The 17,616-nt window shown below is 47.0% G+C and overlaps 1 protein-coding gene across 1 annotated transcript in view; it reads right to left on the minus strand.

Annotated features, from left to right (window-relative positions):
- The window catches only part of RIPOR2 (RHO family interacting cell polarization regulator 2), a 212,209-nt gene extending 210,023 nt beyond the window's left edge, over positions 1 to 2,186 (minus strand). The window contains exon 1 of the mRNA XM_058285324.2: positions 1,709 to 2,186. Within this exon, the coding sequence (XP_058141307.1) occupies positions 1,709 to 1,784 (76 nt within the window). The 5' untranslated portion in view covers positions 1,785 to 2,186. The remainder of the gene's footprint in view (positions 1 to 1,708) is intronic.
- Positions 2,187 to 17,616: the final 15,430 nt, after the last annotated feature.

Genomic DNA, 17,616 nt, shown 5'->3' on the forward strand with positions numbered 1-17,616 from the left:
ACACTTAAGGGACAAAGAAGGCAGGACCAGCCTGCTTAACACAGAGTTTGCACTGAACAGCTATTAATGCACCATCTTTCATACTGGAGCCCTGCAGGGACCTCATGGCCAGACCCAGATGTTACTCTCAGAATTTAAGGAAAATCTCCGTAATGAAGCAGGCTTTTCCCACCAGTCGATTTCTAGACTGTAGGCTGAATCCCCTTCCCTACTGGTGAAACGACACAGATCCCTGCCCCTCTTTCTCAGGGCCACATCCCATAGGAGATCTACAGTCCTAAATCTGTGAGAGCACAGCTGTTTTCCCATAGAAACAAAATGACATGTACGGGAAACTGGAACTTGAATTCAAGGTAGGCTCGAGCGAAAGAAGCAGATGCACAAGGGGGTGAAGGTGCCGAGAAAACACCTCATAGTGTCTTCAGTTTTACTGTGGGAATATAGGGATGCACTTTGCTGGATGCATTTCCTTGTCCGTGGCATGCCTTTTGGAATCCAGCCAGCCTGGCTTGCCCTCCCAGAGCCTGGCTGTGTTGGAGGCTTGAGTTCCTAAACCGCTCATTCATCTTAATTTAACTGTCTTTCTTTGCCAGGGGCTTTTACCACATAAGAAAGAACCTCCAACATGTAACTAGGCTTAAATAACCCCGTGTGGTGGGTCTCTAATGAGAATAACACCCAGCACTTAAGCTGGGGATTGGAAGTGGGTGGTCCAGTTGTGCATCAGAGTATAGTACTGGTTGTTTCGGCATTGAAAATTTTTAAAAATTAAAAAAAAATTAGTTGACAATGTTTAGAAATGTTTGTGTTTGGCTTTTCCTGAAAAGGTGGAAAACCCGGCAACCTAAATCCCCATTCCTTATGTAAACAATTGAACGGCTTGAAATAGTGGCTGTGCCTCTTGGGCAAGGCAAGTGCTTTCGTATGTACCGCACACCCTACCATCCCTGTCACCTTCTCAAGTTGGGCACAAATGTCGGTTGTCATTTATCACTGTGGTTGCACCGTTGTTTTTCTGGTGACCGAGAAAGAAGAAAGTGAGCTATGCCTGGCTGCCACAAGAAAAACCCATTTCATTCCCTTACCCCAGCCCCTAGACCCCCTTAGGGATTTGAATCTGCTGACATCCAGGTTAAATAAACCTCCCCGGCGGCGGACACGCACTAATGCGTTATTTATGGGTGATGGTCTCCATATAGTCGGAAGGCTTTTTTCGTTCTCAGATTACCCCAACGCTGAACTCTCCCTTTCCGCCCAGGCACCAAGGCTCAAGTTCCCCGCCGACTTGGGAACCTGAGCACGAGCCTGATAATGTCAGAACCCGGCGAGCGGCTGCTTTAAAGGAGCCGTGGCCCCGGCGCGCGTCCTTTCACCCCATCCCGGCTCCCCGCTGGCCCCGCTCCCACGCGGACATCCCGTGGCGTTCCCACCGAGAGAGAAACGCAAGGTCCGATTCCCACGACCCCGGGGCCGGCTGTAAATACTTCTATTTGTACTTGGCATGAAGGTGGAGAAGGAAAGAGAAGAGACCCTCTCCTGCTGGCCAAAGCGGACTTGGGCTTCTTACATCACAGGGTGGAGGAAGGAAGAGGAAGGAGAGAGCGAGGTGGTGGAAAATAGGGGGTGAATGGCCGCGCCCGGCAAGGGGCGCCGGGGCAGGTGCACGAGGCGCGAGGAGGGGCGCGCGGCCCGGCCCGGGCACACTCACGTTTGAGCCGCCGCCGGCGGATGCGCTCCCGCCACGGCCTGCTCCGGACCCAGTGCAGGCGCGAAGGCAGCACCATGGTCCCCAGCCCGGGGCCGCCGCCTTCGCAGGGCAGCGCGACGAGGCGCGCGCTCGGCTGTCCCGGAAGTCAGGTCCAGGCCACCACCAAGCTGAAGAGAGACTTTTCTCTTTTTTTTTTTTTTTTTTCAAAACCTCTTCTCCTTTTTCGTATCCGAGGCTTCCGCTGGCCTCTTTTATCTTGGAACCTGCTTTTCCTCCCCTCGGCTCCCGACTGGCCGGAGGCAGCTGCCGCGGGCGCCCCGGGCGGTGCTGGCCCGGCCTCCCGGCCGTGTTTTATGCATGAGGACGCCGGGGCGGTCTCGTGCGCGGGCCGGGGCCGTCCGCGCTCTGGTGTCTGCGCTCAGTTAAAGGAGCCTGTGCAGGGGCTGGGCGGGCAGGTGGGCCTGCCTTCAGGCGCGGGGCCTGGCACGGGGCTGCCTCTGTGCGGCAGGAGGGAAGGGCGACGTTTGGCTGCCGGGAACGGGCGCTGGAGCCTTGTGAGGGGCTCCAAGCATCTGCAGACCCTGGGCCGAGCCTGTGAGAGGCACTCTAACCCCCTGCAGACCCTGGGCCGGGCCTCGAGAGGGGCTCTAACCCCCTGCGGGCCCTGGGCCCAGCCTGCGAGAGGGGCTCTAACCCCCTGCGGGCCCTGGGCCCAGCCTGCGAGAGGGGCTCTAACCCCCTGCGGGCCCTGGGCCCAGCCCTGCGAGAGGGGCTCTAACCCCCTGCGGGCCCTGGGCCGAGCCTGCGAGAGGGGCTCTAACCCCCTGCGGGCCCTGGGCCGAGCCTGCGAGAGGGGCTCTAACCCCCTGCGGGCCCTGGGCCGAGCCTGCGAGAGGGGCTCTAACCCCCTGCGGGCCCTGGGCCCAGCCTGCGAGAGGGGCTCTAACCCCCTGCGGGCCCTGGGCCCAGCCTGCGAGAGGGGCTCTAACCCCCTGCGGGCCCTGGGCCCAGCCTGCGAGAGGGGCTCTAACCCCCTGCGGGCCCTGGGCCCAGCCTGCGAGAGGGGCTCTAACCCCCTGCGGGCCCTGGGCCCAGCCTGCGAGAGGGGCTCTAACCCCCTGCCGGCCCTGGGCCCAGCCCTGCGAGAGGGGCTCTAACCCCCTGCGGGCCCTGGGCCGAGCCTGCGAGAGGGGCTCTAACCCCCTGCGGACCCTGGGCCGAGCCTGCGAGAGGGGCTCTAACCCCCTGCGGGCCCTGGGCCCAGCCCTGCGAGAGGGGCTCTAACCCCCTGCGGGCCCTGGGCCGGGCCTGCTAGAGGGGCTGTAGCTGCCCTGGGCCGGGCCTGGGAGAGGGGCTCTAGCTGCCCTGGGCCGAGCCTGGGGGAGGGGCTCTAGCTGCCCTGGGCCGAGCCTGGGGGAGGGGCTCTAGCTGCCCTGGGTCCCAAAATGGCTCCCAGCGGGAGGCCCAAGACGGACCGGCTAAGCCAAGGCAAGCAGACCACAGGGACGCGCAGCTCGGCGGAGACTTAGAGGACTTAGGGAAAGAAAACTGAGGCCTAAGGTCTGACCAGTTTCAGACAAGTGTTCTTCTGCCTCGATGTTCTGATAACCGCTAGAGCAGCACTTGCCGCGTAACCACCATTTCCTTTCTCCCTCCCCTCCCCCTCACCTCGTGGGTGTGGCGGCTGGATTATGCACCCTGATTTAAACAGTTTCTTAAGTCTTTCTCTCATTCCTGGTGTGAGCCCATGGTAAATAAAACCCTTTGAGGATGCTATTTTTAGTTAGGATGTGGCTGACTGAATCAGGAGGGGTCTTAATCCCATAACTGGAGGCTTTAGAAAGAGAACCGGAAGGTCAGAGTCAGAGAAAGCCGGAAGAGGCAGCTGGTGGAAACCTGGAAGAGAAAGGAGAGGAGGGCGCCTCGTGGATGGGAAAGCCAAGGAGCCCAGGGATTTCCGGCTGGTTAGGACGCCACCACCCAGGAGGAGGCAGGGCTTCTAGCCTGTGAAACCAGAGCCAGCAAGTTGCTGTTGTTTAAACCAAAACCAGTTTATGGTATTTGTGATAGCAACCCAGCAAAACTAACACAGTGGGTAAGCAGCGAGTGTTTGTGGAATGAGTAAGTGACTGTGCTACAGCCACGTGAGTCCTTGGCACCGGTTAACCTGTTCGTTCTGCTGTCTTCAAATAGGCTTGTTTGAAGCTGCTCACCCCTCCCTTCGCCAGGATAAAAAAGCAGGACTGGTCTTTGTACCTGGTTCCTGAGGAAGCAACCCCTGCATCTTTGGAATTTCCTGTGATGGGAGTGTCTTTTGTTATCCATGGTGGCCCAGAACCACACCTGATAGCTCATAGGCTAAAGACACTCGGGGAGGAGCCAGCCACTCCTGCAGCCACTCCTGCAGCCTTAGCCTTGGGGGGGGGGGGGGCTGGCCCCGCGGGGGGGGGGGGGGCGGGGGGGGCTGGCCCCACTGGAAAGACCAGCCAGGCGGTGAGGGGGTGGGCACTTCGAGCCACCTCCTTTCAGCCTGCCTCTCTGGCCTCTGACAGGGGAGAGGGGCTGCAGATCAAGTTCAACCACAGGGACATTGATTCTCTCAGGCATGCCCAGTAAGGACAGCCCATATTTACTGGGGGACTTGAACCCAAGACAGCTTCCATGATTGAGAAAATACATCTCTGTGCCGGAAGGGGATATGTTCTGACTCCGCATGGAGCGGACACAGATGCTTGCGTTTGAGAACTTCCCAGAACTCGCCTGATGTGTCTTTTCTTTTGGCAGCTCCTTATGTGTATCCTTTTACTATAATACAACTATAATCAAAACTATAGCACGTTCTGTGAGTTGTTTCAGTGCATTGTACCCCAGGGGGGCTGGTAGGAACCCTAGAATTCAGCCAGCTGGTCGTGAGTGGCCTGGCCCCGTCCATGCTTGGGATTTGTACCTGCAAGAGCATTTTGTAGAGTTTGCACTTACCCTGTGGAATCTGGCCCAACTCTGGGCGGACAGAGTCAGCATTGAATTGATTAGATTCCTTCAGTCTGTGTTTGGTGTTGGAAGCTGTGTTGGGAGTCCTAGAAGTTTTTGATTACCTGTTTCACCTAAGATCATACTTCCTCCTTGCCTACCTGCTCATGCCTCAGTGTCTCATTTTACCCTCAAGTTTTCCTAGGACCATCCTGATGGGGCATCCTTCACTTGCTCACACTCTTACTGTCTGCCCCTCTACACTCACCTGGCTCTTGCCTGCCAGCCCTAATTTATTAGGGCTTTTACTTGTTCTCTGATTTGTTTTAATGTGCACGTCTGTATAACGAGCTATTCCTGAGCTGCCGTGTACAGTGGCTTGCATGGGAAATGAAGGGGTGATTGGGAACGCTTAAGTCTGCTCCTCCTAATCTCCATTCAGCTTCTTCTCAAGCCACCCCAAATAAATATGAAGTTTAAATAAATGCACTGTATTGACTATAAAAGCACAAATGCAATACAGAACGCCCTCAGTTACCATTGGTATTCAATATTGTACTAGAAGTTCTAGCTAGGGCAATTAGAAAAGAAAAAAAAAAATTAAAGGCATCCAAATAGGAAAAGAGGAAGTAAAACTCTCACTGTTTGTGGATGACATGATCCTGTACTTAGAAAATCCTCAAGTATCCACGACAAAGCTATTTGAGTTAATAAATGAATCCAGCAAAGTGGCAGGATACCAGGTCAACATGCAAAAATCAGTAATGTTTTTATACACTAGTACTGAACAATCTGAGGAGGAAATCAGGGGGAAATTCCATTTGCAATAGCAGCAAAAAGTCTCAATTACCTAGGAATTAATTTAACCAAAGAAGTACAGGGCCTATATACAGAAAACTACAAAACATGCTAAAAGAAATTTTAAAAACCTAAACAAATAGAAAGATATACTGTGTTCATGGATTGGAAGAATAAATATCATGAAGATGTCAATCTTACCCAAACTGATTTATAGATTCAATGCAATACCAATTGAAATCCCAACAGCTTACGTTACAGAATTAGAAAAGGCAATTATCCAATTGCCAAAAATATATAAATGGGACCTCCTCAAAAATAAACACTTTTGCACCTCAAAGGACTTGGTCAAAAGGGTAAGAAGGCAGTTAACTCAATGGGAGAAAACATTTGGAAATCACATATCAGGATTTAATTCAGGATATATAAAGAGATTTTACAACTCAACAATAAGAAGACAAATTAACCAATTTAAAAATGGGCAAAAGACTTGAATAGACATTTGTCCAAAGAAGAAATACAAATGGCAAAAAAAACACATGAAGAAATGCTCAACATCACTAATGATTAGGGAAATGCAAACCAAAACTACAATGAGTTATCATTTCACACCTATCAGAATGACCACTATTAAAAAGACAGAGATCTACAAACGCTGGAGAGGATGTGGAGAAACAGGAACGCTCCTTTGTGTAGAATGGTACAGCCACTGTGGAGGACTGTTTGGCAGATCCTAAAAAAGTTGAATATAGACTTCCCACGTGACCCTGCAATACCACTACTGGGTAAATACCCAGAAGAACCGAGAGCAGTGACACGAACAGACATCTGCACACCAATGTTCATAGTGGTATTATTCACGACTGCCAAAAGTTGAAAACAACCCAGGTTTCCATCAACGGATGAATGGATAAACAAACTGTGGTGTGTCACATGATGGAACATTATGCAGCTCTAAGAAGAAATGAAGTTGTAAAGCATATGACAACATGGATGAACCTGGAGGACATTATGTTGAGCAAAGCAAGCCAGACACAAAAGGACAAATACTGTACGATTGTGCTACTATGAACCAAATATACTGTGTAACATATTATATGATTTTAAAAAAATTTATAGGTATCCAGTACATTTAATTGATAAATGTATGTTTTTATTCAACTGTGTTTTCTTTTTAGTTTTTAATTGTTTATATTTTCAATTATTGAATGTACAAAATAAGGTTAAAACAAAACAAAATGCAATACAGACCTAGGTACTGTATCCTCTTCCAAACACATTGCTACTCTGAGTCCTATGTAGCTATTCTGGAGCTGCCCTCTGGGAGGATGAGCTCAGTGTATTGATTGTTTACTTATTTCCAAATCCTTCCCCTCTGCAACGTCAGATTGCTCCAGAGAGCGTGCAGTTATTGATCAAGGCTTCAGGAATAGTCTTGCCCTGAGGTTGGAGCTGAGAAAGGTGACACCCACGTTCCCAAATTGAGCCCAAGATAATCCATAAGCTTACTGAAGGCAGACACTCCATCACTTATTTTTGCATTTCTTCTGGGGCGGTGCAGAAGAGGAGGAAAACAGCAGAGCGACGGGAGTCAGCGGGCTCAGCACTGCAACTAACCAGCTGCGTGATTTAGCCACATCTCTTCACTGCTGTGACTTGTTTGCTTCATCTTAAAATGGAATACCCTACAACCTCACAGAGTTTGAAGATGAAATAAGATAAAAGTACAATGACTCTGTAGGGGTTGGGAGAGTATTGGATTGATCCCAGGGGTCAGGTTCCTCTTCTAACTAGCACTGTGCCTGGAGATAAAGTGTACACATTCCAGAGACAAAATGCCTGGGCGCCAACTCTTAGTAGCTGCTTAGTGGTTCCTTGACCTTAACATCCCTGTGCCTTAGTTACTTCATCTGTACAATAAGAATAAGAGCTGCTGCTTTAGGATTGTGCTGACAATGGCATGAGTTAATACATAATCATGTTTAGCATAGAGGAATTGCTTTCTGTTGTCAGTGATTATTATTAACTAGTCCTGTGACTTGAATAAAGTTGGCAAGTTCCTAAGAACTCAGGTCCATTATCTGCAAAATGAAGGCATCAAGGATACATTCTATCAAAGATCCTGTGTATTAGGTTCCTCTTGCTGCTGTAACATCACCACAAATATAGTGGCTCAAAACACAAATGTAGGGAAACGGACTTGGCCCAGTGGTTAGGGCGTCCGTCTACCACATGGGAGGTCCGCGGTTCGAACCCCGGGCCTCCTTGACCCATGTGGAGCTGGCCCATGGGCAGTGCTGATGCGCTCAGGGAGTGCCGCGCCACGCAGGGGTGTCCCCTGCGTGGGGGGGCCCCACGCGCGGGGAGTGCGCCCCATAGGGAGAGCCGCCCAGCGTGGAAGAGGGTGCAGCCTGCCCAGGAATGGCGCCGCCCACACTTCCCGTGCTGCTGACGACAACGGAAGCGGACAAAGAAACAAGACGCAGCAAGCGGACACAGAGAACAGACAACCCAGACAACCAGGGTGGGGGTGGGGAATTAAATAAATAAATAAATCTTAAAAACAAACAAACAAACAAAAAAACCACAAATGTATTATGTCATAGTTCTCTAGGTGGAAGTCTGAAATAGGTTACCAGGGTAAAATCCAAGTATCGGCAGAGTTGAGCTCCTTCTGGAGGGTATAGGGGAAAATCCATTCCTCGGCCTTTTCTGCCTACTTAAATTGATTTCCAGGTGTGCCACTTTCCCAGCTGCTAAACAAAAGCCATGTGATGGATTGGCTTAGCAACAGGAGTTTATTGGCTCATGGTTTCAGAGGCCAGAAGGCTTGCTTCCTCCCCAGTTCTGTAGCATTCTGGCCAGCAATCTCTTGGTCCCTTGGTTTTTCGGTCACATGGCAATGCACATGGCAGTGTCTTCTTTTTCTTCTGGGTTCTGTTGACTCCCAGCTTCTGGCTGCTCTCCGTGGCTTTTCTCTCTGTGTACAAATTTCATTCTGCTCATAAAGGATGCCCGTAATCTTGCTTAAGACCCATCCTGATTCAGCTGGTCTTACCTGAACCAACAAGAATATCTTCAAAAGGTCCTATTTACACTGGGTTCACACCCACAGAAATGGATTAGGAACAGCTTTTTTTCTCTGGGGTATAAAATTTATTCTACCACACCAGGTTATCTTTATTAGCCCAAGGGGATACCTTCTGGACTTTTACACCAAATGGCATTTGCCACATGAAGTAGATGATTTGTTGCTGGACCCTGTTAGCTCACAGACGTGCCTGCTCCCCAAGTCTCACTTCCTTAAATTGGGTGAGAGTACAGACCAAGATTAGTACAAAATCTATGGAAAGTAGCCAATGAGAAGGTTTTATTGATTGTTGCAACTAGACAATGCCCTAGAATGGCAAACACAGCATAAAACTATATTTGGAATGGATGGTCTAAGAGTCTCATCCATTCTTGACTTCTCCAATTGTTAACTGCAGCATATCCTGCTCTGTGCTGCACTTAACCTATAAGTGAAAACAGGTAGCCACCAATTAGGCATATTAGAGACAAGGGAAAACTCAGAGGGATTACAAGGTGCTGTGACGCTGCCAGGTTGCTTCTGATATCTTTCATTATTTGACTCTTAAACTTTTGCTCTAATGATGGATAGTGAATGCTGAGAATATGCTTGTTTTAGTTTGTTAAGGATGCTGTATTAGTCAGCTTAAGGGGTGCTGATACAAAATACCAGAAATGGGTTGGTTTTTATAAAGGGTATTTATTTGGGATAGGAGCTTATAGATACCAGCCCATAAAGCATAAGTTACTTCTCTCACCAAAGTCTACTTTCATGTGTTGGAACAAGATGGCTGCCAACATCTGCGAGAGTTCAGGCTTCCTGGGTTCCTCTGGGCTCAGCTCCTATTTTCTCCACAAGGTCAGCTGTAGACAATGAGGCTCTTTAGGCTTTGCCTCTCTCCTCAAGATCAGCTGTAGACTATAAGATAAGGCACACGGCTCTGTCTCTTTCCCTGGGGCTCCAGCTTAAGACTTCAGTATCAAACTCCAACATCAAAACTCCTACATTAAGAACCCTCAACTCTGTCCTTCACTATGCCTTTTATCTGTGAGTCCCCGCCCCTTGGTGGCCTAAGGTGCCCTAACGATGTGACCCAATCAAAGACCTAATCATAACTCAATCAGGGGAAGCAGACTTGGCCCAGTGGTTAGGGTGTCCATCTACCACATGAGAGGTCCACAGTTCAAACCCCGGGCCTCCTTGACCCTTGTGGAGCTGGCCCACGTGCAGTGCTGATGCGTGCAAGGAGTGCCATGCCACGCAGGGGTGTCCCCGCATAGGGGAGCCCCATGTGCAAGGAGTGCACCCCATAAGGAAAGCTGCCCAAGAATGGTGATGCACACACAGAGAGCTGACACAACAAGATGACACAACAAAAAGAAACACAGATTCCTGTGCTGCTGACAACAACAGAAGCGGACAAACAAGAACACGCAGCAAATAGACACAGAGAAGAGACAACTGGGGTGGGGGGGAACGGGGAGAGAAATAAAATAAATTAATAAATCTTAAAAAAAAAATAACTCAATCAGGCCCAGGTACAGACCAGATTACAAACATAATCCAGTATCTGTTTTTGGAATTCATAACCATATCATACTGCTACAGATGCTGATGCAAAATACCAGAAATAGGTACGTTTTTATAAAGGGAATTTATCAGGTGAAAACAAAGCTGTGAAAATGTCCAAATCAAGGCACCATCAGAGATACTTTCTCACCAAAGGTTGGCTGCTGGATCCTGGACTCCTCCTGCCGTGTGGCAAGGCAAAATGTCAGCTCTCTATCTGGGTCTCTGCCTTCTCCTCCAGGCTGCTTTCTCCTCTAGCTCACCTGTGGGTGACCAAGCACATGGCAGGGCTTGTCTTTTCAGCTTCGAGCTACTCCATGGGTCTAGTCTCCCAAAGTTTCTCTTGGCCTCTCTCACAGTCTCTCGGGCTTCATCTTTCTGCATCTGTAGGTGATCCTGGAGTCCTTTCTCAAATGGCAGGGTAAAAATGGCAGCTCTCTTTCTCTATTTCTGCTTTCTATTCTCAGTTTATATAAGACCCTAACAACAGGGCAGAGACCAAACCTGGGTTACTCATCACTTGACATAGTCCAGTCAAAGGCCCTAAAGCAGGGGCTCTTAACCAGGGGTCCATGGACCCCTGGGAGGGTCTGTGGAAAGATTTCAAGGGGCCCATGAGCTTGAATTGAAAATTTTTTTAAAAAAATCATTGTTTTTGTGGGGATGTGTTGGTGCATGTGTGATATCATTATTAAATAATACACAATATAATGTGGACTTAGTAAGAAGTCCATGGTTTTCACCTGACTGGCAAATGGACACATGGAACAAAAAAGGTTAAGAACCCCTGCCCTAAAGTGATCTAATCAAAATGTCCCCTAACTGATTCTGATGCAATCTAAGGGCCCTACACTCCCAGGAATGGATTAGTTCAAAAAGCATGATCTTGGGAAGTGGCTGTGGCTCAAGCAATCGAGCTCTCGTTTGCCATATGGAGGACCCGGGTACACAGCACGAAGGGGCACGGACCCCTGCACGGCAAGGACAAACCAAAAAAGATGATGAGGCAACCGGACAGGAAAAAAAAAAGCAAAAAAACACGATCTTTTCTGGGATTCACAAAACTTCCAGCTGTCACTATCAGACTCTCTTTCCTCTTCATGAGGCCACACATTTCCTAAAGCCTCCGCTTTTCTCATGCACATAATTTACAACAGCAGCTGAGGGAGAACAGCAGGCCAGAGGGGGCGGAAAGTACGATTAGATCTAAAATGGGGGCAGTTGAAAAGTTTGCATTTCCTCGCCTTTTGTCAATTTAAATGCAAATATTGCCAGCTTACTTGTCATAACCATGGGGTAGGCGGAGTCCGGGGGCTTGAAACAGGAAGCAGAAGACTTTTGTCATTGTTCTCGCTGGTCAGATTGGCAATGCAGTGGATCCATGGCTTGTACTGAGCACCTACTGAGCCCCTGTGGGTCCCTGTTCTGACCATTTTCTCTTTTCTTTTGTCCAGGACACACTTATGCATGCCTGGAATAAATTGTCTGGTGGTGTGCTAGTTTCCCAATCAACACTCTATTTCATGAGAGTAGAATATCAATTTTACTCTTCTTTGGGGCTTTGTTGCTATCAGATTTTCCCAAGTTGCAGAATTTCATGGTCGAAACACATGGTTTTGCTAGGAGCAGTGTTTTAAAAAGAAAAGAGAAAAAGCATAATTATGTGAACCTTTCTTCTTTTTTCTTCCAACTCATTTTCAAAAATGAAAGCTAAATGTTGCACTCAGGAGAAGGCGCACCAGCATGTCTGTTTCTCCTTCAAAACCATCCTGGGGAGAAACAGACCTTCAATTACTCAGTGGAGAATGGAAACTGCTGAGCCAAGGCACATTGTGCTACTTTCAAAGAAAACCACTAAGGAAAATTTCGTATTATTTTTAAATGAAAGCTTATCAAACACCGGGGGGAAGGGGAGAATGACAGCCCAGCACCTGGTTTGTTTCTTTCCTGTGACACACACAAGAAGACAAGAAGAACATAGAGGCTTAGCTTATTATTTGGAAATCAGGACAGGATTGGGAGTCACATTCTACTTATGGTTCTCTGGCTGTCTACATACATGTATAAAGTACTTACTAAGAGATGGGTTCTGTGTTACATGTTTTACATACATTTATTATTCTATTCAAAACGCCCCACATTCATATTAATAAGGAGGTTTGTGGTTCAAATCGCGGGCCTCCTTGACCCGTGTGGAGCTGGCCCACGCGTAGTGCTGATGTGCGCAAGGAGTGCCCTGCCACGCAGAGGTGGCCCCACGTAGGGGAGCCCCACATGCAAGGAGTATGCCCCATAAGGAGAACTGCCCAGCGTGAAAGAAAGTGCAGCCTGCCCAGGAATGGCGCCACACACATGGAGAGCTGACACAACAAGATGACGCAACAAGAAGAAACACAGGTTCCCATGCTGCTGACAACAACAGAAGCGGACAAAGAAGAATATGCAGCAAATAGACACAGAGAACAGACAAAACTGGTGAGGGGGGGAGGGGTGAAGGGAGAGAGATTGAAAAAAAAATTCATCCATCCCTTTAAAAAAAATGAGCTATTAGTAACCCCAATTTACAGATAAAATAGTTAAACCTACAGAGTGCTTTCTCTAATAATTATCAACCACATACAGTACTTTACATATATAAATTGATATAATTGTCATGAGAAGCAAGGCAGATGGGGAAACTGAGGCCCAGAGAAATTCATTAACTTGCTCTGGTCACACGCCAAGCAAGTAACAGAGATGGGACATGAACCAAGATAATCTGGCTTTAGAGCCCATATGTTGAACCACGACCTACCTTATTTCCTCAAATTAAGTAATTTACAAAACACTGCAGTATAACTATACACTATGTTCTACATATTCCATGCTTATTATGTTTCACAATGACATACCCTTTTTAAAATATATGCCATGTCGTTTTGACAAAGACAATAAGTAAATAATGGAGAATTAGAAAATTTGAGAATCAATTAAATGAGAATCCCCTTAGACAACATCATGCCCCAAAGTCTGATTTGATAGAAAATGAACAGGCTAAGAAAGATTAGGGGACACATTCAAGTCACATTCAGGTCAGTGGGTCAGGGCCAAGGCTGTCCCCCGCCAAACCTCAATATAGTGTTTGTCTTGGTTTGCTAAAGCTGCCAGTGCAAAATTACCAGAAACGGGTTGGCTTTTATAAAGGGAATTTATTTGGGGAAAAGTTTACAGTTCTGAGGCTGTAAAATGTCCATATCAAGGCACCATCAGAGAAGCGTTCTTGACAAAGGTCAGTTGCTAGCAGATCCTAGAGTCCTGCCATGTGGCAAGGCAAAATGGCGGCTCTCTGCCTTCTCCTCCAGGCCACTTTCTCCTCAAGCTTTGCTGTGAGTGATCAACAACATGACATAGCTCTTCTCTCCAGCCTTGAGCTGCTCCATGGGCCTAGCCTCGCAGGGGCCTCTTTCTATGCCTCTGTACTCTGTGGAGTCCAGCCTCAGACCCATCTCTCAACCTCTTAGAGTTTCTCTTGGTCTCTCTCTCTAGTGTAGCTGATCCTGGAGTCCTCTTTCATAGGGCAGGGTCAAAATGGCAGCTGTCTTTCTGTGTTTCTGCTTCCAGTTCTCAAGAAGGTGAATACCCAACCTAGTTCATGCCCCACTGCTGTGGTTCAATCCAAGGCCCTAAAGTGAGCTAATCAAGTGATCTAATCAAAGGGTCCCTTAATGGAACTTGATGCAATGAAAGGGCCCCAACCCACGGGAATGGATTCATTTAAGAACATGATCTTTTCTGAGATTCACACACAAAAAAACTTCAAACCATCAGTGTTCTTTCCATTGTTGCTCAGATAAGATTTCACAGGACTTTTTAGGCCTAGAGTATTGATAGAGGATGATTTTGTGGAGTAGAGACAGGTAATTTTGCATTGGACTATGAAAGAAGTAGTGGCACTAAAGAGAAGAAAGAGAATTTTGTCCGCTCTCCTTTAGCCGAGCATTGCCCATCATTGCCCCCTATTTCTCTTCCTTTTCTTCCTTCCAAATCAACTTTGCCACAAGGAATTTTTATCCCAGTGAACAGCCCTACCTTCTACCCAGTTGTTTGAACCAGAGGCTGAGGTGATCCTCCTAGCTCCCTGTCCTTCTTGCCCTACATGCAACAGCATCTGATCCTGTAGATTCTCCCTCCTGGTTACCTCTCAGATCTGCTATCTTCTTTCTAGCTATCGCCAAAGTCACAGTCCTGGCCCAAACTACCATCACCTCTCACTTGTCTCCTGAACTACACTGACAACCTTCTAATGGATTTTCTTTTGTCCCGTTCTTGCCATCCTAACCCAATCCATTTGCCATTTGTAGCCGGCATGATTGTTCAAAAATGCTGATCTGACTATATCTTACCACCACTTACGTGAATTCCTTCAGGTGCTAACAGGATAAAGTCCAAATTCCTTAACCTTGCTGACAAGTTAACTACTCCTGCAAACATACAAACATGTGCTTTGACTGCCCCAGTGGACTTCTTGCAGTTCCTTGGGTGCTTCAGTTTCTCTCAGCTTGAGGACTATCACAGGCTGTGCCCACTGCCTTGTATAAGGGTCTACTTACGCCACCCACCAAAAAAACACAAAACCTTTGCCAGTTCAGTTTCCAAGTTTTAATGGAATATGTTTTTTCAGAAGCCTTCCCTGATACAGATCCCCTACTCTCCATCACTTAAGTCTCGTTTCTGTAAGTTTCCATAGCCTCCAAATTTCCCTTTCATGTTACACATTGTGCCTGTAATTACTTGTTCCATGAAAGTCTTTTCCACATGCCAACAGCTAGCTTCATGTCACGAGGGCCAAGTGAGGCTTGTTCTCCACTGCACCTCTCATGCCTAGAACACGTAGGTGATAGCTGACCAAGGAACACAAGAAAAAGATCCCATCAGGGCCTCCATTTTGTCCCTTATGCTTTTTCCTTCCTCCACTCCCTTTTCTTTGTTTTCACCATCTTCAAATGTCTATTGTGGAACCACACGAAAGGGCCTTGAGGATTTTGGCACCTCTTCTCAGATGACCCACAATCAAGTAGGGTCAAACACACAAAAAAAGAGAGGAGAGAAACAAGGGCATCTGTGAGCTGGGCAGTCAAGAAAACTTAACAGAAGAAGAGCATGAAAGGAAAGGCATAAACGAACATGGAGGAGTTAAGAGGACTGAGCAGACACTGGGACAGTAAGCTGGAGTTGGGGGTTGGTGCAGCAACTAGTGGAAGAAAAGGTCAACAGGACAGAGCAGGGCAGGCAGGAGAAGGGCTTGAATGTCACATTTTCCCATCCAAAGACCCTGTTTAAAATACCACACTCCTTCCTAAGGACATACATTCTTAGAAAAAAACAAAAGATCAATTTGCGCTCATCCCACATTAACACATGAGAATAGCTCTTACCCTTTGATGTGAATGTAAGCAGATGCCCTATGCTCTCCCAAAGCTAGAGCCAACAAAGCATAAGACATTGCCTAATCTGTTTCTTGGAAAGAGTCCTGTACTGTCTTCCCTGGTGCACAAGCCTGAAGGATGCAGACTACCAAGCCCACAGTCCTCCGGAGGTTACATCTCTCTGGCCCTTCTCCTGGTGGACCACCAGACTAGATAGTCTCAGGCTAGCCTAGAATCCTTGATTGCCACTCTGTCCTCCAGAAAGACACCAACAGTTAACTTATCTGGGTGCAGAGGGGCTGCTAGCCTGCAGGAGGGATTGCTGAAACTGGGCCAGGAAAGGGGGGAGAAGCGATCTCTTATTTCAGAGAGAGTCTGATTTTTGAGTTATCCCGTAGGTACAATGATCTAGTCCCTACCATGTTGATCTAACTACGTGATACATTCCATCCTCTTACTCGCCTTTTTGAAGGCTCTTTTAAAATTAGGTTGTAGGCTAGAACTAGAAGGGAAGAGAAATATCAAGACTCTGCTTTTTGCAGTAGAAAAATGGTATGGAAAGCACCTATCCAGTGGTGAAGGCAACAAGAGATAAAATTGTTTCCCAAGGCCTCAAATTATTGAATCTGTCTTGATAAATCCAGCATATACTCAACACCTTGAGAAAGCATTTATTCAGGCAAAAAAATTTGAGAGTTCAATTATTCAGTAAAGTTTGATTGATACAATTGTATGATAAGGGTCAAAAAAGATGTTTTTTAAAAATACATGTTGTACCATATTAGAGCTCAGAATTTCCCATTTTAACCACTTTCAAGTGTATAATTCAGTGGTATTGATTACATCAAATATTGCACTATTACCAACATCCATTAACCCAAACTTTTTCATCACCTCAAACAAAAACTCTGTATCCATTAAGCATCAACTCCGCATTTCCTCCCTACTCCCCTTCCTGGCTGCCTGGCAACTTGTAATCTACTTTCTATCTCTATGAATTTATTTATTCTAGGTATTTCATATAAGTGACATGATATTATATTTTTCCTTTTGTGTTTGGCTTATTTCACCCAACATGATGTCTCAAAGTTCATCCATGTTGTAGTATGTATCAGAACTTCATTTATTTTTATCCTAACCATTTGATTTTTTAAAATATTTCTTTTTTTATTTTTAAAGAAGCTTTAGATTACATATACATAAATGATACAGCAAAAATATAGGGGATTCCCATACACCCCACCCCCTTCTCCTACCACACTTTGGCACATTAAGAGCATCTATCATTAGTGTGGTACATATATTTTTTTTGTATTTTTTTTATTCCCCCCCCACCCAATTGTCTGTTCTCTGTATCTATTTGCTGCGTGTTCTTCTTTGTCTGCTTCTGTTGTTGTCAACGGCACGGGAATCTGTGTTTCTTTTTGTCACGTCATCTTGCTGCATCAGCTCTCCGTGTGTACAGCGCCATTCCTGGGCAGGCTGCCCTTTCTTTCGCACTGGGTGGCTCTCCTTACGGGGTGCGCTCCTTGTGCGTGGGGCTCCCCTAGGTGGGAACACCCCTGCGTGGCACAGCACTCCTTGTATATATCAGCACTGCACATGGGCCAGCTCCACACGGGTCAAGGAGGCCCGGGGTTTGAACCATGGACCTCCCATGTGGTAGACGGACGCCCTAACCACTGGGCCAAGTCTGCTTCCCATTAGTGTGGTACATTTGTTGCAATTGATGAATACATATTGAAGCATTGTACTAATCAATGATTATAATTTGCATTATAATTTACACTTTGCCTTGCATAATTTTATAGGTTTTAACAAAATGTCTAATGGCCTGTATCTGTCATTTCAATGTCATGCAGGATGATTCCAATGTCCCAAAAATGCCCCCATATTGCACCTATTCTTCCTTTTTTATTGCTGCATCATCTTCCATTGTATGGATATATATTTTTTATTTATCTATTCATTTGCTTATGGGCACTTGGTTGCTTCCAGCTTTGGCTATTGAGAATAATGCTGCTGTGAATATCAGTGTACAGATGTCTATCTGAGTCCCTGCTTTCAATTCTTTTTGGTATATATGTAAAAGTGGG

The sequence above is a fragment of the Dasypus novemcinctus genome, chromosome 22 (assembly GCF_030445035.2).
Source record: "Dasypus novemcinctus isolate mDasNov1 chromosome 22, mDasNov1.1.hap2, whole genome shotgun sequence".
NCBI lineage: Eukaryota > Metazoa > Chordata > Mammalia > Cingulata > Dasypodidae > Dasypus > Dasypus novemcinctus.